Source organism: Lactuca serriola, chromosome 6, assembly GCF_051521515.1.
Source record: "Lactuca serriola cultivar US96UC23 chromosome 6, Lser_US96UC23_V15, whole genome shotgun sequence".
NCBI classification, from domain to species: Eukaryota; Viridiplantae; Streptophyta; class Magnoliopsida; order Asterales; family Asteraceae; genus Lactuca; species Lactuca serriola.
Genome location: NC_136413.1, coordinates 38,223,509 through 38,248,247, shown reverse-complemented (window position 1 = coordinate 38,248,247; position 24,739 = coordinate 38,223,509). Strand labels below are relative to the sequence as shown.

The window sequence follows — 24,739 nt, the reverse complement described above, 5'->3', positions numbered from 1 at the left end:
GCAGATTGATGCGGCTCAATCTTCCTCGAAGCAATTTATTTATTTATTTATTTATTATTTTTTTTAGTCCATCCTTTGTTCTTACAGATTGATGCGCAATCTCTTACATTTTTCTATGAATTGTTTGTCGCAGATTGATGCTCAATCTTACCTTTTTTTCATCAAGCTCTTACCTTTTTTATGAATCAAATTTTGTTCTAGATTGATTTTGTTTTTAACAGATTGATGCTCAATCTTACCTTTTTTTTATGAATCAATCGTTGTTTTCACAGATTGATGCTCAATCTTCGTCAAGCTTTTTTTTTTTTTTTTTTTTTTTTTATGAATCGGTGCTTGTTCTCACAGATTAATGCTCAATCTTGATCAAGCTCTAACCTTTTCTTTATGAATCAATTTTTGGACTAGATTGATGGCTCAATTTTCATCAAGCTCTCTTTTTTATTAATCAGTACCTGTTTTTAACAGATCGATGCTCAATCATCAGGCTGTTACCTTTTTGTATGAATCAGTGGCTTGTTTTCACAGATCGATGCTTAATCTTCATCAAACTCTTTCTTTTTTACGAATCAATCGCTGTTCTCATAGATCGATGGCTAATCTTCATCAATCTCTTTCTTTTTTATGAATCCGATTGATTATTCAGTCATCGTTATAGTCAATCATGAAGATCTCACTAGATCCGAATGTTAATAGTTTTGGTTCACCGTAGACGGTGTTCATTTCTTCCGGAAACGACGTTTAACAATCGAAGTCCAAATGATGATTTCGTAAATGTCGACAGATCCAAGGAATAAGAAAATCGTTGTGTTAAAAGTGGAAAGTATTAAGTGAAAAACGCGATTCAAACAAGGAAGCTTTTGGATCTGAAAGTTTGATGAAGATTGAGTTAAAAAATCTTCAATCAACATCAGGGAACAAGGTAGATTGCTTCCTCAGTTTCTCGTAATCATTATTTCCCTCATGATTTTTATAGTAACCAAAACCAGAAGTTATGTTTTTGTAAAGTAGGCTTTAAAAGAATAATCTTTCAATGAGATTACATGTCAATTGTAAATGGTTTCAGGTCTTGCATGAATACATCTTAACCACTTAGAGAAACTCAAACTATGCAAAATTTGATAGTGTATGTACTATGTCGGACAACTATTTTGGTGTTCTTATGGAAACTAGTTCCCGAAAGTACTATGTTATGCTCTTTAATGTAAGAGACTAATAGTTAATGTATAAGTTAGGTGCATGTTAGTTGAATTGTATAACTTACATGCTTGTTGCTTATTATATGGACACCCACTCTAGACTCTAGTATTTATGAATCTAATGTAAGAACTTAAAATGCTCATCGTATCTTGTCAAATTTCTAATATGAGCTCTTTCATTATTTTTGATTTTTGATTTTTCAATTCTTAAATAAATCGTATAACCTGTAAATACTAATGTAATCCTTTTGACTTGACCATTGCTGTAAATTTTTGCAGGTTGTTTGGTTGGTTGAAGGTTTTACGATACAATTAAAGTGAGGACCTTGTAAATGCAAAGTGAGAAAGGATTGTTGTCTTTGCAATTGTGCCGATGAGGTATTATTTCTTATGTCTTTTAGTATTATTTGGGTTCTTTGAGAAAAGTCATAATGATGACTAGTCGTATGTGACACACACTCACACATACACAAACATGACTAGTTGCTACGATTAGGGTATTAATTTGAACATTTTTTGTATTTTCATTTTTGTTGCTTTTGATCATAATGGAAATTGGAAGGTCTAATTTCCAAAGATTCTTTCCATTAGTTTTTAGATGCACTCTCATTAATAATATTTATTATTAAGTTTTTAATGTTAATTATAATAGCATGTCTCATATGTGGGACCCTCTTTTGAAATAAAATAAATTATAAATTTGGGTGGTTGTTTGGCATTTTTGCTATATATTTTTAGTAGAAGTTTTGTGCATTAAATGTAGAGTAGCAGTTTCAATTTGGAACGTTGTTTATTTCTAAAAGTTGTCCCTCTAAAACAAGAACACATTTTTTATGCATTAAATGCTTAAGTTGTATAAGTTAACAAGATAGGTTGTTAAGTTAGACAATCCATGGATATAATTAAAAATCAATAAACTATAATTAAAAAGTTGAAGGTAAAAAAAACAAAAAAAAAAACTTTGGTGTTTTACGGGAGGTTTGGACAACATGAACTGCTTCAAAATGTGAGGGGCTAACCTGATAAAAGATTAAAATGAAAGGTTATTTTTTATTATGTATGTTAAAAGTATAAGGGGTTAAGGTTCAAAAAGAAAATGTATCGGTATTGTAGCAAAAACAAAATATTTCACGGTCTCACTTGTAACCTTTTAAGATTATATTAAAAAAAGAATGTTAGATGTTTGGAATAATAAGTTGATTTAAAATTTCAAATTTGTTATAAAGTTTCTTTTTTTTTTTTTTTTTTTTTTTGCTAAAATGAATTTGTTATAAAAGTTTACTACCATTCCATAAGAAATATATAAACTACTTTAGCTCCATTAGGTAACCCGTCTTCTTGAGATACCAACTTGTGGCTGATGGAATTCCAGAAGTAAACCGTCATCATTATGACTTTCCTCAAAAAGCCATAATGGGGAAAAACATTATAGTCTAGTAGTGGATTTTAGTACATAGGGCTTTGCCTTTTTAGGTTATATTGTAGTATTTGCATTTGTCAAAATTTTCTATTGGGTAAAAAGGTGTAATGTATATCTGTTCATGTAGGTTGATACCAATGTACTCAACATGTATTCGTTCTATGGCTTATTTGTTATTTTAGGTTAATACTAAGAAACTTATCATAATTTCCTTATAATTTATATTCTATACTTTTATGGCTTTATCAAGGACTTAGCTTCAAATTTTCATTCTAACTAAAACAAAGAGGTGATAAGACTAATATTTGGAGCTTATAGAAACACATAACATAAATCACCAAAACATTATATCAATACGCTTAAATAATACTAAAATACATGAGAAGTATAATCTCATTGACACAATTGCAAGACCAACAATCCTCTAACTTCTCATTCAAAAACTTCTCACTTGCATTATATCATAATACCCTTGACCAACAGAACAAACTGCAAAATTTATAGCAACAATCAAGTCAAGAGGATTACATTATTATTTACAGGTTATGATTTATTTATTAAATTAAAGATAAAATATCAATCACTAACCTAGAACCCTCTGTCTCTATATTGAAATATACTTGATATTCAAGGCCAAAGTTTTGCATAATGAAGTGTTCATTAGCAAAAAAAACATATAAAGTGGCCTAAATAACAACAAAAGTTCACTAATGGACAAAACTTTCTTTAAGGCTTTTATCATTGAAACGAGTCTTATATTGCTGTACTTTATCATAAACACTTGATTTGAGATAGATAATATTCGTCTTTATTATAACAACTTTATGGCATGAAAGAGTCGGCCACCAAATTCGGTTCCGAATTTCTCAAAAAACGTTATACATTTCAAAGTTCTTTATCTCCTAATAATACCTATAGACTTTGATGTTTCAAATTTCCAAATCCCCCGAAAAGCACTTCAAGTTTCAAAGTTCCAAATTACCCAAAACACCTTGCAGAATTCAAAGTCTCATATCCGCTAAAACATCATTCAGATTTCAAAGTTCAAATTCCCCAAAACACCATGCAAAGTTTAAAATTTCAAATATCTCTAAAAATCTGCATGCTTCAAACTTCAAAGTTCCCCAAAATGTCTTGCTAAATTCAAAATTCCAAATTTCCTATAATGACTTACAAATTTCAAAGTCCCAAATCCTCCATTTAGATTTGCAGATTCCAAAGATCCAAACTCCTCAAAAAGCCATACAGACATCAACAACTACACAAGCTAAAAAGGAAGCTATAGAAATCTTGGTAGTATATGTTCTTTTATTAAACTACATGATTATAATAAAGGGTACATATGTCAAAAATGCTCTTAAACTTATACTCTCTTTTGGCAATCGATTCAGGTCATCAAGGTCTACTTCTGGAATTACACCAAGCACAAGTGCAACTCAACGATCTTCACTGATCAAGAAAAACACAAAACTAAAATTTAAGTTGATTTTTAATTCTAACCGTGTACCTCTAAAATCACACGATTAGAATTAAAGATCAAATTGAATTTTAGCTTTGTGTTTTTCTTGATCTGTGAGGATCATTGAGTAACACTTGTGGCTGATGGAATTCCAGAAGTAAACCGTCATTACATGGATCGATTGTCCAAAAGAGATTATAACTTTAAAGAGCATTTTTGACATATGTATCTTTTACTATAATCATGTTGTTTAATAAAAGTGCATTTACTACCACACTTTCTATATCTTCCCTTTTAACTTGTGTAGTTGATAACTGCGTGGCTTTTGGAGAGTTTGCATCTTTGGAATCTGCGAGGCTAAGTGGAGGATTCGGAACATTGAACTCTGCAGGGTTTTTTGCGGAATTTGGAAATTTGAATTTAGCAAAGACATTTTGGGGAACTTGGAAATTTGAAGTATGCATGGTTTTCAGGGGGATTTGGAACTTTAAACTCTACATGGTGTTTTGGGGAATTTAGAATTTTGGAATCGGCATGGCGTTTTGGGGGATATGAGACTTTGAATTCAGCAAGGTGTTTTGGGTAATTTAGAACTTTGAAACTTGCAGGGCTTTTGGATGGATTTGGAACTTTGAACTGTACAGGGTGTTTTGAGAAATTTGAAACATTGAAGTCTGTAGAGATTATTAGGGGATAAAGAACTTTGAAATATATAAGGTTTTTTCAGGAATTTGGAACTGAATTTGGTGCCTACTCATTCATGCCATAAATTTGTCATAACAAAGACGAATATTATCTATCTCGAGTCAAATGTTTATGATAAAGTGTAGCAACATAAGACCGGTTTCCATGTTAGATGACTTAAAGAAAATTTTGTCCATTAGTGAACTTTTGTTTTCATTTAGGTCACTTTATATCTTTTTGCTAATAAACACTTAATTATGCAAAACTATGGGATTAAATATGAAGTATAAATCAATATGGAGACGTAAGGTTCTAGGTTAGTTTTTGATATTTTATCTTTCACTTGATAAATAAATCATATAGCCTCTAAATATTAATGTATTACTCTTGACTTTGATTGTTGCTGTAAATTTTGCAGTTTGTTCTTTTAGTCAAGGGTATTATGATACTAAAATGCATGAGAAATATAACCTCATTGACACAATTGCAAGACCAACAATCCTCTCTCTTTGCATTCAAAAGCTTCTCACTTGCATTGTATATCACAATACCCTTGACCAACAGAATAAACTGCAAAATTTACAACAATAATCAAGTCAAGAGGATTACATTAATATTTACACGTTATATGATTTATTTATGAAGTGAAAGATAAAATATCTGAGGCTAACCTAGCACCTTCGGTCTTTTATTGCTACAGTTTATCACAAACACTTGACTTGATATGGATAATATTCGTCTTTATTGTGACAACTTTATGGCATGAATTAGTAGGCCACCAAATTCAATTCTGAATTCATCAAAAAAACCTTATAGATGTCAAAGTTCTTTATCCCCTAATAATACCTACAGACTTTAATGTTTCAAATTTCCTAAAACACTCTGCAAAGTTCAAATTTCCAAATCCCCCAAATGTCTTGCAAGTTTCAAAGTTCCAAATTACCCAAAACACCTTGCTGAATTCAAAGTCCTATATCCCCCAAAACGCCATGCAGATTTCAAAGTTTAAATTCCCCAAAACAACATGCAAAGTTTAAAGTTCCAAATGCCCCTGAAACCTGCATGCTTCAAACTTTCAAGTCTCCCAAAATGTCTTGCAAAATTCAAAAATCCAAATTCTCTAAAATGCCCTTTAAAGTTCAAAGTTCCGAATCCTCCATTTAGTCTTGCAGATTCCAAAGATCCAAACTCCCCAAAAAGCCATACAAACATCAACTACACAAGTTAAAAAGGACGATATAGAAATGTTGGTAGTATATGTTCTTTCATTAAACTACATGATTATAATAAAGGCTACATATGTCAAAAATGCTCTTAAACTGATAATCTCCTTTAGGAAATCGATTCAGGTTATCAAGGTCTTCTTCTGGAATTACACCAAGCACAAGTGCAACTCAATGATCCTTACAGATCAAGAAAAACCCAACACTAAAATTCAAGTTGATCTTTAATTTTCATCGTGTGATTTAAGAGGTACGCAATTAGAATTAAAGATCAACTTAAATTTTAGCTTTGTGTTTTTCTTGATCTGTGAGGATCACTGAGTTGTACTTTTGGTTGGTGTGATTCCAGAAGTAGAGCTTCATTACCTGGATGATTGTCCAAAAGATATTATGACTTTAAAGCGCATTTTTGAGATATGTAGCTTTTACTATAATCATGTAGTTTAATAAAAGTATATATACTACCAACCTTTCTATGTCTTCCCATTTTAACTTTTGTAGTTAATATCTACATGGCTTTTGGGGAGTTTGGATCTTTGGACTCTACGAGGCTAAATAGAGGATTCACAACTTTAAACTCTACAGGGTATTTTGGGGAATTTGGAATTTTGAACTTAGCAAAGAGATTTTGGGGAACTTGGAAGTTTGAAACATGCAAGTATTTAGCGGAATTTGGAACTTTAAACTATGCATGGTGTTTTGGGGAATTTTAACTTTGAAATCTACATGGACTTTTGGGGGGATATGTGAATTTGAATTCAGCAAGGTGTTTTGGGTAATTTGAAACTTTTAAACTTTTAGGCTTTTGGGTGGATTTGGAACTTTGAACTCTGTAGGGTGTTTTGAGAGATTTGAAACATTGAAGTCTGTAGGGACTATTAGGGGATAAAGAACTTTGAAATCTTTAAGGTTTTTTGAGGAATTTGGAACCAAATTTGGTCATGCCATAAAGTTGTCATAGTAAAGACGAATATTATCTATCTCAAGTCAAGTGTTTATAATAAAGTGTAGCAATATAGGACCGATTTCCATGTTAGAAGCCTTAAAGAAAGTTTTGTTCATTAGTGAACTTTTTTGTCATTTAGGCCACTTTATATGTTTTTTTTTCTAATGACCACTTCATTATGCAAAACTTTGGCCTTGAATATGAAGTATACTTTAATATGGTGACCAAAGGCTTTAGGTTAGTCTCTGATATTTTATGTTTCAGTTCATAAATAAATCATATAACCTTTAAATATTAATATAATCCTCTTGACTTGATTGTTGCTGTAAATTTTGTAGTTTTTTTTGTTGATCAATGGTATTATGATACAATGCAAGTGAGAAACTTTTGAGTGCAAAGTGAGAGGACTGTTGGTCTTGCATTTGTGTCAATGAGGTTATATTTCTCATCATTTAAGTGTCTTGATATTATATTTTGGTGATTTATGTTGTGTGTTTTTATATGCTCCAAGTATTAGTCTTACCACCTCTTTGTTTTAGTTAGAATAAAAATTTAAAGCTAGGTCCTTGATAAAGAGATAAAGGTAAAGAATATAAATTATAATGAATTCATGATAACTTTCTTAGTATTAACCTAAAATAACAAATAAGCTATAGATTGAAATAAATGTTGAGTACATTGGTATCAACCTACATGAACAAGATATACATTACACCTTTTACCCAGTGGAAAAATTTGGCAAATGCAAATACTAAAATACAACCCTAAAAAGGCACAACCCTTTGTACCAAAATCCGTTACTAGACTACAATGTTTTTCTCCAGTATGATTCTTTGAGAAAAGTCATAATAATTTTAAGTCATGTGTGGCACTCTCTCTCATTTTCTCTCACTCATATGCACATGACTAGTTGCTACACTGTATTAATTGGACATTTTCTTATTTTCTATATCTTCATTGTTGCTTTTCATCATAATGGAAATTGGAAGGCCTAATTTCCAAAGATTCCTTACATTAGTTTCAAGATGCTACCACTTAAGATTGCTCATCATGACTCCCTCTGGATTACATGTGTATTACACTCTTACAAATAATCTTTATTGTAATTTTTTTAATGTTAATTGTAATAGAATATGTCTCATCGCTTCTATCCTATTTTGGAATCAAATAAATTATAAATTTGAGGTGTTATTCGGCATTTTTACTAAACATATTTACAGGTATGATTTATTTATGAAATGAAAGATAAAATATCAAAGATAGAATATCAGACACTAACCTAGAACCTTCTGTCTCCATATTGAAATATACTTCATATTCAAGGCTAAAGTTTTGCATAATGAAGTGTTCATTAGCAAAAAAAACATATAAAGTGGCCTAAATGACAACAAAAGTTCACTAATGGACAAAACTTTCTTTAAGACTTTTATCATTGAAACGAGTCTTATATTGCTATACTTTATCATAAACACTTGATTTGAGATAGATAATATTCGTCTTTATTATAACAACTTTATGGCATGAATGAGTCGGCCACCAAATTCGGTTTCGAATTTCTCAAAAAACCTTATACATTTCAAAGTTCTTTATCTCCTAATAATACCTACAGACTTTGATGTTTCAAATTTATTAAAACACTCTTCAAAGTTCAAATTTCCAAATCCCCCGAAAAGCACTTCAAGTTTCAAAGTTCCAAATTACCCAAAACACCTTGCAGAATTCAAAGTCTCATATCCGCTAAAACATCATGCAGATTTCAAAGTTCAAATTCCCTAAAATACCATGCAAAGTTTAAAGTTTCAAATCTCTTTGAAAATCTGCATTCTTCAAACTTCAAAGTTCCCCAAAATGTCTTGTTAAATTCAAAATTCCAAATTTCCTATAATGACTTACAAATTTCAAAGTCCCGAATCCTCCATTTAGATTCGTAGATTCCAAAGATCCAAACTCCTCAAAAAGCCATACAAACATCAACAACTACACAAGTTAAAAAGGAAGCTATAGAAATGTTGGTAGTATATGTTCTTTTATTAAACTACATGATTATAATAAAGGGTACATATGTCAAAAATGCTCTTAAACTTATACTCTCTTTTGGCAATCGATTCAGGAATTTGGAACTGAATTTGGTGCCTACTCATTCATGCCATAAATTTGTCATAATAAAGATGAATATTATCTATCTCGAGTCAAATGTTTATGAAAAAGTGTAGCAACATAAGACCGGTTTCCATGTTAGATGACTTAAAGAAAATTTTGTCCATTAGTGAACTTTTGTTTTCATTTAGGTCACTTTATATTTTTTTTGCTAATAAACACTTAATTATGCAAAACTATGAGATTAAATATGAAGTATAAATCAATATGGAGACGTAAGGTTCTATGTTAGTTTCTAATATTTTATCTTTCACTTGATAAATAAATCATATAGCCTCTAAATATTAATGTATTACTCTTGACTTTGATTGTTGCTGTAAATTTTGCAGTTTGTTCTTTTAGTCAAGGGTATTATGATACTAAAATGCATGAGAAATATAACCTCATTGACACAATTGCAAGACCAACAATCCTCTCTCTTTGCATTCAAAAGCTTCTCACTTGCATTGTATATCACAATACCCTTGACCAACAGAATAAACTGCAAAATTTACAACAATAATCAAGTCAAGAGGATTACATTAATATTTACACGTTATATGATTTATTTATGAAGTGAAAGATAAAATATCTGAGGCTAACCTAGCACCTTCGGTCTCCTTATTGAAATACACTTCATATTAAAGGCCAAACTTTTGCATAATGAAGTATTCATTAGCAAAAAACATATAAAATGGCCTAAATGAAAACAAAAGTTCACTAATGGACAACTTTTTTAAGGATTTTAACATCGAAATGAGTCTTTTATTGCTACAGTTTATCACAAACACTTGACTTGATATGGATAATATTCGTCTTTATTGTGACAACTTTATGGCATGAATTAGTAGGCCACCAAATTCAATTCTGAATTCATCAAAAAAACCTTATAGATGTCAAAGTTCTTTATCCCCTAATAATACCTACAGACTTTAATGTTTCAAATTTCCTAAAACACTCTGCAAAGTTCAAATTTCCAAATCCCCCAAATGTCTTGCAAGTTTCAAAGTTCCAAATTACCCAAAACACCTTGCTGAATTCAAAGTCCTATATCCCCCAAAACGCCATGCAGATTTCAAAGTTTAAATTCCCCAAAACAACATGCAAAGTTTAAAGTTCCAAATGCCCCTGAAACCTGCATGCTTCAAACTTTCAAGTCTCCCAAAATGTCTTGCAAAATTCAAAAATCCAAATTCTCTAAAATGCCCTTTAAAGTTCAAAGTTCCGAATCCTCCATTTAGTCTTGCAGATTCCAAAGATCCAAACTCCCCAAAAAGCCATACAAACATCAACTACACAAGTTAAAAAGGACGATATAGAAATGTTGGTAGTATATGTTCTTTCATTAAACTACATGATTATCATAAAGGCTACATATGTCAAAAATGCTCTTAAACTGATAATCTCCTTTAGGAAATCGATTCAGGTTATCAAGGTCTTCTTCTGGAATTACACCAAGCACAAGTGCAACTCAATGATCCTTACAGATCAAGAAAAACCCAACACTAAAATTCAAGTTGATCTTTAATTTTCATCGTGTGATTTAAGAGGTACGCAATTAGAATTAAAGATCAACTTAAATTTTAGCTTTGTGTTTTTCTTGATCTGTGAGGATCACTGAGTTGTACTTTTGGTTGGTGTGATTCCAGAAGTAGAGCTTCATTACCTGGATGATTGTCCAAAAGATATTATGACTTTTAAGCGCATTTTTGAGATATGTAGCTTTTACTATAATCATGTAGTTTAATAAAAGTATATATACTACCAACCTTTCTATGTCTTCCCATTTTAACTTTTGTAGTTAATATCTACATGGCTTTTGGGGAGTTTGGATCTTTGGACTCTACGAGGCTAAATAGAGGATTCACAACTTTAAACTCTACAGGGTATTTTGGGGAATTTGGAATTTTGAACTTAGCAAAGAGATTTTGGGGAACTTGGAAGTTTGAAACATGCAAGTATTTAGCGGAATTTGGAACTTTAAACTATGCATGGTGTTTTGGGAAATTTTAACTTTGAAATCTACATGGTCTTTTGGGGGATATGTGAATTTGAATTCAGCAAGGTGTTTTGGGTAATTTGAAGCTTTTAAACTTTTAGGCTTTTGGGGGGATTTGGAACTTTGAACTCTGCAGGGTGTTTTGAGAGATTTGAAACATTGAAGTCTGTAGGGATTATTAGGGGATAAAGAACTTTGAAATCTTTAAGGTTTTTTGAGAAATTTGGAACTAAATTTGGTCATGCCATAAAGTTGTCATAGTAAAGACGAATATTATCTATCTCAAGTCAAGTGTTTATAATAAAGTGTAGCAATATAGGACCGATTTCCATGTTAAAAGCCTTAAAGAAAGTTTTGTTCATTAGTGAACTTTTTTGTCATTTAGGCCACTTTATATGTTTTTTTTTTCTAATGACCACTTCATTATGCAAAACTTTAGCCTTGAATATGAAGTATACTTCAATATGGAGATCAAAGGTTCTAGGTTACTCTCTGATATTTTATGTTTCAGTTCATAAATAAATCATATAACCTTTAAATACTAATATAATCCTCTTGACTTGATTGTTGTTGTAAATTTTGCAGTTTGTTTTGTTGGTCAATGGTATTATGATACAATGCAAGTGAGAAACTTTTGAATGCAAAGTGAGAGGACTGTTGGTCTTGCATTTGTGTCAATGAGGTTATATTTCTCATCATTTAAGTGTCTTGATATTATATTTTGGTGATTTATGTTATGTGTTTTTATATTGTCCAAGTATTAGTCTTACCACCTCTTTGTTTTAGTTAGAATAAAAATTTAAAGCTAGGTCCTTGATAAAGAGATAAAGGTAAAGAATATAAATTATAATGATTTCATGATAAGTTTCTTAGTATTAACCTAAAATAACAAATAAGCCTTTGATTGAAATAAATGTTGAGTACATTGGTATCAACCTACATGAACAAGATATACATTACACCTTTTACCCAGTGGAAAATTTTGGCAAATGCAAATACTACAATACAACCCTAAAAAGGCAAAGCCCTTTATACCAAAATCCGTTACTAGACTACAATGTTTTTCTCAATTATGGTTCTTTGAGAAAAGTCATAATAATTTTAAGTCATGTGTGGCACTCTCTCTCATTTTCTCTCACTCATATGCACATGACTAGTTGCTACACTTAGGGTATTAATTGGACATTTTCTTATTTTCTATATCTTCATTGTTGCATTTAATCATAATGGAAATTGGAAGGCCTAATTTCCAAAGATTCTTTACATTAGTTTCAAGATGCTACCACTTAAGATTGCTCATCATGACTTCCTCTGGATTACATATGTATTACACTCTTACAAATAATCTTCATTGTAAATTTTTTAATGTTAATTGTAATAGAATATGTCTCATCGCTTCTATCTTATTTTGGAATCAAATAAGTTATAAATTTGAGGTTAAAACTACAAACTAAGAATATTATAAAATTAAAAGAGCATGTGTATGATATAAAATGTTATAAAGCTTAACTAAGTATGAAGAGAAAATCACAAATTTGGTCCCTGTGGTAGTGTGATATATGGTTTGTTTTAGGTTTTGTCCAAGGTTAAATGGTCATTTTAAAAAAATAAGTTATGTTGTTTTCATTTCTGATTGTTAGATTTATCCCCCATACCTTGCAGTGTGAGAGGGAATATCATATTGGCTATTTGAGGGAAGATAAGAAGATTGATCTGAAGGTGTGTGAATTTGAATTTAGTTATTTATTAAAGCTTCCTATTTTTTTCACTCAATTTAATATGATCGATTGTTGATGTGTTACAATTGCTACTAGTGAAACCAACCAAAGAAAGGTAAACGTGCTTTTTTACACATTATCAACATCATATGTCTATTTTATTTATTTATATATAAAAAAAATTGTATGAATACATTGATTGAATTCATGGCTACTTCCAACTTTTCTTCAACTGCTTTGAGAAGCTACTTGCATATCTCAAGGTTAAGAAGATGGTGATTCCAGCTGCTGAGGATGTTGAGTCCATGTGGATTCAGATTTTTGGTTTTGAAAAAGTAACCCAAGCTCTGGTATTATTTTTTTTATTAAGTAGTTTCTTAATTCTTATTATATTGTTACAGATAACTTATATTATATATTATATATGTCTACATCGGAGGGAATATAGACAAAAATTGACATCAATCGTAGCATTTCAAGGAACATGTTTGTTAGAAAAGGAAGTAGTGGGGCCTTATGGTGGAGTTACTTTTCAAGATGGTTTTTGTTTCAGTCTTTCTAAGCAGAAGCAAATTAAGCAATGAATGAATAATACCCTTTTGGTGGATTTGTGTTTTATTTATGGTTAAAACTACAAACATCCATCTAGGGTAAGATAGATGTTTTTACTTTTAATGTTATACGATTATAAATGGTTTGTGGTATGTAGAATTTTGAAACATGTTTGGATTTGTTATGACCAGGGCCTGTCTAAGCAAAAATGAGGACCCACAAAATTTAGAAAACATCCAAAGATTTTATATATTAAAGGGCTAACATGGAGCAAGCAAATACAAATACATAAAATGAGCATGTGTACTAGTCAAAACTATCTTCTGAATATCAACTCTATATGTAAGCAAACAATAACATCAGAATTTGTACATTATCTCAAAAAGACATTCCTCTTTAACAGTTTTTTAACCCTCCAAACAATGTTAAACCAAACAACTTCTCCAAAATGATCCCAATGATGCGACTGATTAATTTAAACCCATTCATAGTTGTGTTGATGCATTTTCCGATTTCATAAAGCCATCAAACATCTATACTCATCAAGACATCAAACATCTACCAGACCAATATGAAAGCATTTTTCAAGACCCAAAATGATTACCTCCTTTTAATAAGTTGTTGGAACATTGTTGGTTGCTCGATCGGTCAATTTGTGTTGGTGATTTTAGTGTAACCATGTCATTTTATGTAACTGGAACTAACATGTGAGCTAAGGGGCTTCTTAATTTGTACTCTAATATGTACGGGATGGTGCGGAGTACACACATGTATAAGATCGAATTAGAAGTCTGTTCGACGACTAGTCGGGGTCCGGGGGCAGCGCCCTTGGGTCCGGGGTTTCCAAAGGGGCAGCGCCCCTTTGGCCGGGTCTAGGGGCAGCACCCCTAGCGGGGTCCAAGGGGCAGAGCCCCTGGCTCCAAGTCAGCGGGTGGGGTCGAGGGGCAGTGCCCCCGCGGGGTTTGGGGCAACACCCCAAAACCTCACCGAAATTTACATATGGGAACATAGTGGAAAATTCAATTTCTTGAGGGTGATTATGGTAAAACTAAAGAAACTCATTAGTTTTGGTAACCCTAAATCCTCATTAAATTTAGATTATCCTAATTTGCTTCCAATGCAACTAATGACGGCCTAACCCTAATAAAACCCTAATCTTGTTTAATATATAAACAACTCTTCAGTCTCAGAAGATGGTTACGAATTTTAGCTCTCATTTTCATCAAACTCTCACAGAATCTCTCTAGAAAATCTGCTTACGATTTCTGTGCCTAGAATCGTAAGTGTCCACTTGGATTATCCTAGGCTGAATGTCTTGCAATATAGGCATAGGGTAGAAATATTAGTTCGAAAAGTGCTCTCACGATCTAAGTTGGTATCCAGATCTCCATCATAAACCATAATAAATTCTTACAATTTGTAGCCTTTAATTCAAAAGGACATGATAGAGCAACTCATATAAGTGTCAATCATAGCAACTCATACATCTGAACTTCCTGAAATGAACCAAGGAAGACCAAGGTAGGTGTGTGTGTGTGTGTGTGTGTGTGTGTGTGTGTGTGTATATATATATAATCCTTTATTTCGGTTTATGAAAAAACAATAGTGTTTTACATTATGGAATAAATATTTAATTTAACAAGTTATCTTTCTCGTTCAATCTCCTTGCCTCTCATCCTTTGAGAATCATAAAGATCGTTTTCAAGTTTGAATTTGTTTATTTAGAATATAAGTTCTTCTACTTCATTTTTATTTATTTACTTTATTGACTTTTATTAAATAATAATATTTTTGCCTCTATCTTGTTATATTATTCCTTAAATCCCATTGAGTTATATCCCCAAACCAAGTGTAACATGCATGAAGGCGTTAGACACTTCTTTTATTGTTTTCCTTGACACAGTTGCATCATCCAAGACTTGAATTAATAGATTTCTTTTAAGGAGCGATTAATTCATTCTTCCCGTACGCAACGTACAACTCTTTGTTGTAATGCCCTCTCCAAGTGTGTTTGTCTCCCTTTTTTAACTTACTATGGCAGACATTTGTGAAATAATTCCGATAAGAAGAAAAAAAAGGCATTAAGAACCCTCTTGGCATAACCCTAGACATTCTTAGATCCTTTTTAAAAGGCGTTATGAAGAAAAATATTTGTGAAATATTTCTCATAAGAAGAAGAAAAAGGCATTAAGAAACTCACTTGGCATAACCCTAGACATTCTTAGATCCTTTTTAAAACCTGCTCTGATTTTCGCTATATAGAAAAGAACATAATAACCATTACAACACCCGGTGGAAGACACAGAAAGAAAAATTAGGGGTTATACAAACTATTTAGGAGTTACACTACTAGAATAAAAAAAAATAAAAAAAAAATAAAAAAAAAAAAAAAAAACTCATTCCCTAAGGTAGTTTTCGTCACTAAAAGGTTTTTACCGACAAATTTATGTTTGTCAGATTTTTTGATGGATTTCCAATAGATTTGTGAAAGATTTATAGAATTTTACACTTCTAGGACAAAATTGAAGGGTTGCACATGCAACTTTGAGACACCTACTATGGACCTCCGCCCCTTAGGTTTTTGTGTTTGTCTCCCTTTAACTTATTATGACATGTATTTGTAAAATAATTTTGATAAGAAGAAATAGAAGAGATTTGTGAAACATTTATAGAATTTTACACCTCTAGGACGAAATTGAAGGATTGCACGTGCTACCTCGGGACACCTGCTATGTCTGACTCTGGCCTCAGAATACCAACATAATTTGTAAATGATTTACAAGAAAAAAAATGTTAATTGACATTTGTTTTTATTAAATCAAATACTCTCTCCGCCCCATATTAATAGTCAATGTTTCATTTTTGGTTTGTCCCAAAGTAATAACCTACTTCTAAAAGTAAATATCATTTTACTAAACTACACTTTATTATTAATTAACCTACCATGAAATTAAATGCAACAAAAAGTTAAAACTATCATTTCATTTAATAATGTTAATGGTAATTAATGTTTTCTTAATCTGTTTGTGTGTTTTTGTCTGTAAAGTGTAGACAATAATTTTTGGGACAGATGCACACAAGTTACTTTGTATTAAGATTTCATATTTTTAGAAATCGCAGAACATAAAAACCAAAACAATAAGTTTTACTCAAACAAGACAAATGTCTCCATCAATAGTAACGCAATGTTTCTATTTGTATGCTAACACACTTTTATTTACATAAGGTTGTTTGGTATGCCTCTTCCTTGATTTGGTAAGAGGTTGGGACTCACTGGTAGATTCAAACTATTTGATACCACAATTAGAAAAGAGTCAAATTCAAACAATTTGACATCATAATTAGAATTCAAACTATTTGATACCACAACTAGAAAAAAAATCAGATTCAAACCATTTGATACCATAATTAGAAGCTTCTGGTTCGGTCCTAAACATAACACATGCTGCCTCACTCAGATCAATGCTTAATCAACAACTATCAACCACAAAACCTTCCCACAAAGGCATCTTCATATTCTGTTGGAATACTTGGTAAATCAAATTCAATATGAAATGTTGGAATACTTGGAATATAAGTATACTTACAAAACTTAAAAACTCATTTAAAGTGCAAGTTTAAATCTTGAGTTTATAATTTATGCATTGACTAATTGCATAATACAAGTTCATACAAAACAACTTCCAGAAAAACACCAGATCTCAGGCTAATATTATGTATTGTAATCAAAGTTCTGTTTCAATTTCAACTATTTATCCACCATAAATAACAAGAAACCACCAACCTCTTTCTAGAAAAACTGAAGTTTTCAAACATAGAAAATGATCAAAACATTTGTGAACGTTTCTTCCCAAAGATTGCCTCCCAAACCAAAGGCGAAAATGGACCTTTCTTCTCCATGAAATCTGTAACACCTTTTTCATCAAATCCAAACCCTTTCTCTTTCAAACTCTTAATCATCATTTCAGCAGCTTCCAAATCTCTTTCCCTACAAAACCCATTCACCAAACCTGTAAAAGTAGCCAGATTTGGTGAATGACCAGCTTCCACCATCTCCAAACAATATTCAAGAGCTTCATCTAATCTCTTCCCTTTAACCAAACCCTGAACAAGAACACCATAACTAAATGCATTGGGTACAATACCATTATTCTGCATTTTCCTGAAGATCCTGATAGCTTCATCTGGCTTCTGAGACTTGCAAAACCCTTCAACCACTGCTGTGTATATCACCACCTCGGGGATGGATCCTCTTTCACGCATTACACCAAACAGCTTCATTGCTTCTTGAACCAATCCATCGCTACACAAACCATGGAGCATCGCTACTGCATTTGGGATCAGCCCTGTTTCTTTCATTTTCCTAAATAGCTCATCAGCGTCTTCTGGTGGTGGTGGTGGCGGTGGTTGAGGCTCACCGGTCACTACTTCTCCCTCTCCGGCAGTATTGCTGGTATCTGATTTGTCAGAAATGGGATTACCTTTTTCTTCATCGAATCCAAGCTTGAATCTATCGAGGAATCCATCAACGTCCTGAATCTTAGGATCTTTAACTCGTGGAGTATGAGAAAACTGGGGCTTCTGTTCGTCATCATCATCAAATGGGACATAAGAGCTGTTTGTTTCAGATTTCCGACTATCGGTTCTGTTTACTTCCGATGATGCTCTGTTACTCGGTCTATACCTACTATCATCATCGTACTTAGGTCTTCTGTTGCTGTCGATATCCCTTCTTCCTCCTGTGTGTCTTCGATCCCTATTATCGCCGGCGTCGCTGTCATCGTTACCGTGGTTGAATCCAGAAAGCCGTGACGAAGAAGGAGTTCGATCTGATGTGCTGAATCCATCGCCGGAGCGTCGTCTTGGTGGTGGTGATCGACCACCACTGTAACCATCGTTAGACCTGTTATTGTATGACGACGAGGAGAAAAATCTACTTAACAATGGAGAATCTACACGACGATGAGTTCGAAAATGAGATTGGTGATGATGAGAATAATCCGAGATGCTGAAAGAAATTAATTTTGAAATCCTAAACCCTTTCTTTATCGTCTCCATTTTGCAGCTCGCATAAACCCTAACCCCTTCTCAAGTGAGCCTGACGGAAGACAACGTGGTAGTCCCTCGCTAGAATAAGAAAAAATAAAATAAAATAAAATAAAATCCAATATTTGAAAAAAAAAACACAAAAATACAATATTTATTTGAATATTAATTTTAGACTAAATTACATGAATGGTCCCTGTGATTTGAAATAATATGCATCTTTGATCCGACATTTTACTTTGTTATACCGTCTGTCCCTATTTTTACTTTGTTACCCTTATCAACACAATCAACTGTTTCAATAATTAGAGAGTTTTTATGAATAAAACTAATATAATACTTTCTTATAACAGAAATATAATAAGCTATGTTATTCTGAAATTTCTCTTTTGTTATTAGTTTTACGCTTATTATCTAGTTTTTAAAACTCATGACTTCTTAAAAATGAAATTAAAATTCATCAAGTTTTACGATTACATAAAGTTAAACTCATATTTTATAAAAACGACAAAAAATGTAATTATCTTTATTAAAAAAATCAATATATAATTAAATAAATATATTATCTTCGTGTTTTATTGCCATGAATTCCATGTTTCTTACGGCAACGACTTTTCAAAAGCTGTCCATTTTGATAGAAGATTCAAGATGATCATTCTACGTGAACATGAAAATTCTGAAACAAATTTTCTAAAATCGAATTCCCTAATCACCAATTATCAACCCTCAATCTCCAAAAGTTTTCCATGGCTTCCGAATCCACGTATGAGCTTCACTTCCTATTGATTCCATTCCTAGCCCCTGGCCACACCATCCCCATGATTGACATGGCCAAATTACTCGCACAGCAACCAAATATTACTGTCACAGTCGTCACCACACCCCTCAACGCCGTTCGATACAGTCCCATCCTCAACAAACCCGGACTCCCGGTGGGTTTCCTTCAACTTCCGTTTCCATCCACGGAGGTCGGATTACCAGAGGGATGCGAAAGTCTAGACGCTCTCCCTACTCCCGATCTAGCGCTGAAGTTTTCGGCTGCAGTTGACATGCTTCAATGGAAACTCGAGCAAAATTTCCATACTTTAGAACCTCGACCAAGTTGTATTATATCTGATAAGTACCTCGCTTGGACTGCTGATACTGCGGCTAAATATCAGATACCCAGAATTACTTTTGATGGAATGAGTTGTTTCAAACAGTTATGTGCTCACAGTTTGTATGCATCCAAGGTGTTCGATGGTTTGCCTGAGTCAGAGAAGTTTGTGGTGCCTGGATTGCCTGATCGCATTGAGTTAACAAGAGCACAGCTTCCGGTTGAGTTCAATCCAAGCTCACGAACCTCAAGTGAGCGTCTTGAACTGGTGAGGAAAACCGATTTGGGATCTTATGGAATGGTGATCAATAGTTTTGAAGAACTGGAACAAGAATATGTCAATGAGTACAAGAAAGTTAAAGAAGGTAAGGTCTGGTGCATAGGACCATTGTCACTATGCAATGATAGTGAAAAAGATAAGCTTCAAAGAGGAAAAAGTTGCACAATTTCTGAACAACAATGCTTGGAATGGCTTGATTTGCTCCCACGTGGGTCCACCATCTATGCTTGTCTTGGTAGTGTGAGTCATGTTACACCTCTGCAACTCATCGAGCTTGGTTTAGGTCTAGAAGCATCAAATCATCCTTTCATTTGGGTGATTAGAGACAATGAAGTTGAGAAGTGGGTAATAGAAAGTGGGTTTGAAGAGAGGATAAAAGATAGGGGTTTCTTGATTCGAGGTTGGGCCCCACAAGTGTTGATTTTGTCCCACCCTTCAGTTGGAGGGTTCTTGACACACTGTGGATGGAACTCCATACTTGAAGGAATATGTGGTGGTGTAGCCATGATCACATGGCCTCAGTTTGCAGATCAGTTTTTGAATGAGAAGTTGGTGGTGGAAGTGTTGGGGGTTGGGGTGGGTGTTGGGGCTGAGGGTGTTGTGCATTGGGGGGAAGAAGAGAAGTTTGGAGTGAAAGTGAAGAGTGAGGATGTGAAGAAGAGTATATTAAAGGTAATGGATGATGGGATTGAAGGAATTGAGAGAAGAAAGAAAGTGAAGGAACTTAAGAAGATAGCAAATAGAGTGATGGAGGAAGGAGGATCTTCTTACATGAACTTGAGACTACTAATACAAGATATAAGGGAACATATAAAATTATAAATTGAGGTAAAGAGGTTGTTTTTGAGACATATGAAACTTAACAACAAATAATCACTCCCAAATGATATGTTTAATCAATGTTTATGAAACAAAATTAACCACACAATCGTTTGGTTGTATTTACTATTAAGCATATTTTGTGAGATTTCTTGAAGCACAACAAGCATACAGTTGGAGCACAATAGGCATAACATAGTATTTGACAAAAGCAAAACACAAAAAGGATAAAACACAACCTTGTAAACAAAGACTATAGTCCAACAAACTTATCAAAACACAAGGTTTATAAAAATATCTTTTTATTTAGCATCTTAGCCGGCTTTCTGTCTTTCTAATAAATATATTATATTCTTTAATTTAATTTTCCGCCTTTGGATTTTTCCGGATTAGACAAAACTTGTAGCAACCTCCACCTTCCTCTACAAAGTTATGTTTTTTTTATTGTGTAAGCAAATAATCGCTTATGCATACGCTTACCTCATCACGGATTTATCTAATAAATTAAAGAGGGGAAGGGAAAGGAGAAGAGAATGAAACCCTTTATTTAGAATGCAAATGCAATTCCATTATCCCACATAGATTCAATCCCTCAAAAATGGCTTTAGAAGAATCACAAGAACATAACCAGCTTCACTTTCTTGTTATACCCATGGCATCCCCAGGCCATTATATTCCCACCATTGACATAGCCAAGTTACTATCTCAGCATGGTGTCCGAGTCACCTTCATCACCACCCCTGTAAACGCCCTAAGATTCGGATCCATTCTTGATCAAGCAATCAAATCAGGACTTCCCATCCACTTTCTTGAATTCCCATTTCCATCTATGGAATTTGGATTACCAGAAGGTTGTGAGAGCTTAGATACTCTCCCTAGTTTCAACTTGATCGGATCACTTATGCAAGCATTTAATACACTACAAGAAAGAGTCGAACAATATATTGAAAACCTGAATCCTAAACCAAGTTGCATAGTATCCGACTCGTTTCTCCTATGGCCAGCTGAAACAGCAAAAAAGTTTCAGATTCCAAGGATTATATTCGATGGAATGAATTGCTTCACACAGATGTGTAACCATGTTTTGTACCTCACTAAGGTATATGAAACTGTGGGTGAGTTGGAGTCATTTGTTTTACCTGGTTTGCCTGATCGTATTGAACTAACAAGATCCCAACTGCCTATCGTATTCAATTCAGGCTCAAAAAATTTAGATAGTTTTCATGAAAAGCTTCGGATATCTGAATCCGAAGCATATGGAGTAATCATAAACAGTTTTCAGGAGTTAGAACAAGGATACGCGGATGAATATCAGAAACTCAAAGGAGGTAAAGTTTGGTGCATAGGGCCATTATCGTTATGTTACAAAGATGTATCAGAGAAAGCCCAAAGAGGTAACAAGTCGTCAATTAACAAAAACGAATGCCTCAAGTGGCTAGATTCTCAAGAAAATGGTTCGGTGATCTATGCATGTTTAGGAAGTGTTAGTCGTGTTGAACCTACACAACTAATTGAGCTTGCTTTAGCTCTAGAAGCAACTAGAAGGCCATTTATTTGGGTAGTTCGGGCAGGTCATAAGACGCAAAAGATAGAAGAATGGATAGATGAAGAGGGGTTTGAAGAGAGAACAAAAGAGAGAGGTCTATTGATCCGTGGGTGGGCTCCACAAGTGTTGGTTTTGTCCCACTCTGCGATTGGAGGGTTCTTGACACACTGTGGGTGGAATTCGACTTTAGAAGGAGTATGTGCTGGTGTTCCCATGGTGACATGGCCTCAGTTTCAAGAGCAGTTCTTGAATGAGAAGTTGGTTGTACAAGTGTTGAGGATTGGAGTTAGTGTTGGTGCTCGAGATGTTGTCCATTTGGGTGATGAAGAGAATTCGGGAGTGGGAGTAAAGAGGGAGGAGCTGAGGAAGGCTATAGAGATGGTGATGGAAGAAGGGAAAGAAGGAGAAGAGAGAAGAAAGAGAGCTAAAGAACTAAGTGAGATGGCATATAAAGCAATAGAAGAGGGAGGATCTTCTCACCAGAATATAACACGATTAATTGAAGATATCATGCAACAAGCCACTAGTAGGAAATTATAAGACTATGTTCAATTTCCTCAAGTTCCATGTACGAACCATGGTCTTTCATTGGTATGATAATCTCATAAGTTGGTAATTTTAGTGTTATAAAGTATTTTAGGTAGTTGGAATTCACCCAATGAATTTTTTGAGCAATGACCTAACATTTTTCTTGTTATCAAGTTTTTCCAACAAAAACATGGGGGAGGCGTCATCCTTTACATAAGGACTAGGTTTGACATACGTATATTATACGTGTTTGATAAAACAATAATTACATATAAAAGTTTAAACAAAATTTTGTTTAAATTTTAAATTTTAAATTTTAAATTTTAAATTTGAATTTAAAAGGAAACATATTAAATACTATATGAGTATTAATACTGTAATTTATTGGTTATTTTCAATTAAGGTAATTATTAATTGAAGTGTAAATATGATGTGTTAATTAAGAAAAAAATAAAAAATAAGAAAATGACAAATGGAAAAAACTTTTAATCAAAAATACCAAAAAATGACATGTGTCAAAGTTAATAAAAGAGTGACATGTGGCAAAATTATTTTCATTTATTAAGAAGGATTAGACGTGAGAAGAAAGTGATTATGACATCCCAATTACATTACATTGAGAAATTCTCAATAAATATAAGTATAAAGATTGCTTTCCGATTAGCACTCCCATGGATATGATTGTGAAGATTATGCCCAATATGCAGGGCCGGTAACGGTGGGCAACCCGGGCGACCGCTCAGGGCCCACGTCTTCAGAGGGCCCAAAATTATATATATATATATATATATATATATATATATATATATATATATATAATTAATATTTAAATGATTTTTAGGGTCTAAAGTTGGTTCAAACTCAAACTAACTCAAAAGATAAATATTTTGACTTGCTTATTATTGCTAATTGTACATGTTTACAGTGAAGAATAAATGATATTTTTTTGAATCTTTATGTTATTTTTCTTTAAGAGGGCCACTTTTTTCTTTTCGCCCCGGGCACCATACACATTTGGACCGGCCCTGCCAATATGGGCAAATCAATTTTACATTTGAAATACCACATGGTTATAGGTTGCTTGATGTTGAGTAGGTATTATAGAATCCTAGTACTCCATTGGAAAGCAATCAAAATGGTATTCAAATCTTTAAAAGAAGCCAGAGATTATGATTTGTCGTATTTTTGGATATCTGTAAGTTATACATAATAGTTTGATGAATGTTGGATAACCAATGTAAAAGACGATGTTCCACAAGTGGTTGGAAATTATATATTGAGGGAAATACCATTTAGTAGGCCTCCAAAAAAGACATGCATTACAAATTCAACAATCTCATCCAAATTTGTAACATTAGTAGTTGTAGTAAAGAGACAAATGGTTAGAGAATGTAGATTTTGTTGTGATTGCAACCAATATCATAAATTTCTATCCGTTGTGACAATGGTGCAACTTTGACTAAGAAATATAACCAAGTTTATAATGGAAAGTCTCAACACCTAGACATCAGGGCATTTACAAACAACATGATTCACGAATTATTCAATCAGAACAATGAATTATTTATTTATATTTAACTCGGTATGATTACCTTGCAAAAATTTGTTTAAAATGTGTTATGTTAAAGGTTGTAGATTTCCTACAATCCTAATTACTGAAACTCATGAATGGGTGATACTCCTAAGTTATTTTGATTAATGCAGATTTGTTGAGGGACCGAAGTGGAATAAGGTAGAGGTTCATGGGTTGTCTTGAAGATGATATATAGCTGAGCAGGATATATTGCAAGTACAACTAAGCAATGTGTGGATACATTAAAGGATATGAAGCTCCACAAACTGTCTACAGTTGTATTTGTCCCACGTCGAGTACAAATGCAATTTCTCTACTCCGTTGCCTACTGTATATTTAGAGCTTATTACATTGAGATAATAAGCATCGTATACATTATATATAATATCCAAGGTTCTAAAAAGTTCATCATGGATCCAAGACTTGTGTTTGTCGTCACGCTTTAACAAAATGTCACCTTAAGTGATATGTATGTAAAAATGAATTATAGTAGAAAATATATACAAACTTATTAATTA

General features: G+C 33.0%; 1 protein-coding gene, 1 long non-coding RNA gene and 2 pseudogenes across 3 annotated transcripts; 3 read left to right on the top strand and 1 right to left on the bottom strand.

Annotated features, from left to right (window-relative positions):
* The first annotated feature begins 302 nt into the window (after positions 1-302).
* LOC145058010 (uncharacterized) lies at positions 303-13,555 on the top strand. Of its 2 annotated transcripts, XR_013686216.1 has the most exons (5): positions 303-919; positions 1,476-1,574; positions 11,649-11,745; positions 12,726-13,131; positions 13,230-13,555. It is a non-coding gene; the product is annotated as an uncharacterized LOC145058010 (long non-coding RNA). The 2 variants fall into 2 exon arrangements; XR_013686217.1 differs by lacking the exon at positions 11,649-11,745.
* A 3,402-nt stretch (positions 13,556-16,957) lies between these two features.
* LOC145058866 (Pentatricopeptide repeat (PPR) superfamily protein) lies at positions 16,958-18,470 on the bottom strand. Its single transcript, XM_079006744.1, has one exon. The coding sequence runs from the start codon at positions 18,389-18,391 to the stop codon at positions 17,159-17,161; it is 1,233 nt and encodes a 410-aa protein (XP_078862870.1). The 5' UTR covers positions 18,392-18,470; the 3' UTR covers positions 16,958-17,158.
* Positions 18,471-18,977: 507 nt separating this feature from the next.
* Positions 18,978-20,873, top strand: LOC145058791 (UDP-glycosyltransferase 73C3 pseudogene; annotated as a pseudogene).
* A 180-nt stretch (positions 20,874-21,053) lies between these two features.
* Positions 21,054-22,795, top strand: LOC145058892 (UDP-glycosyltransferase 73C11 pseudogene; annotated as a pseudogene).
* The last annotated feature ends 1,944 nt before the right edge of the window (positions 22,796-24,739 follow it).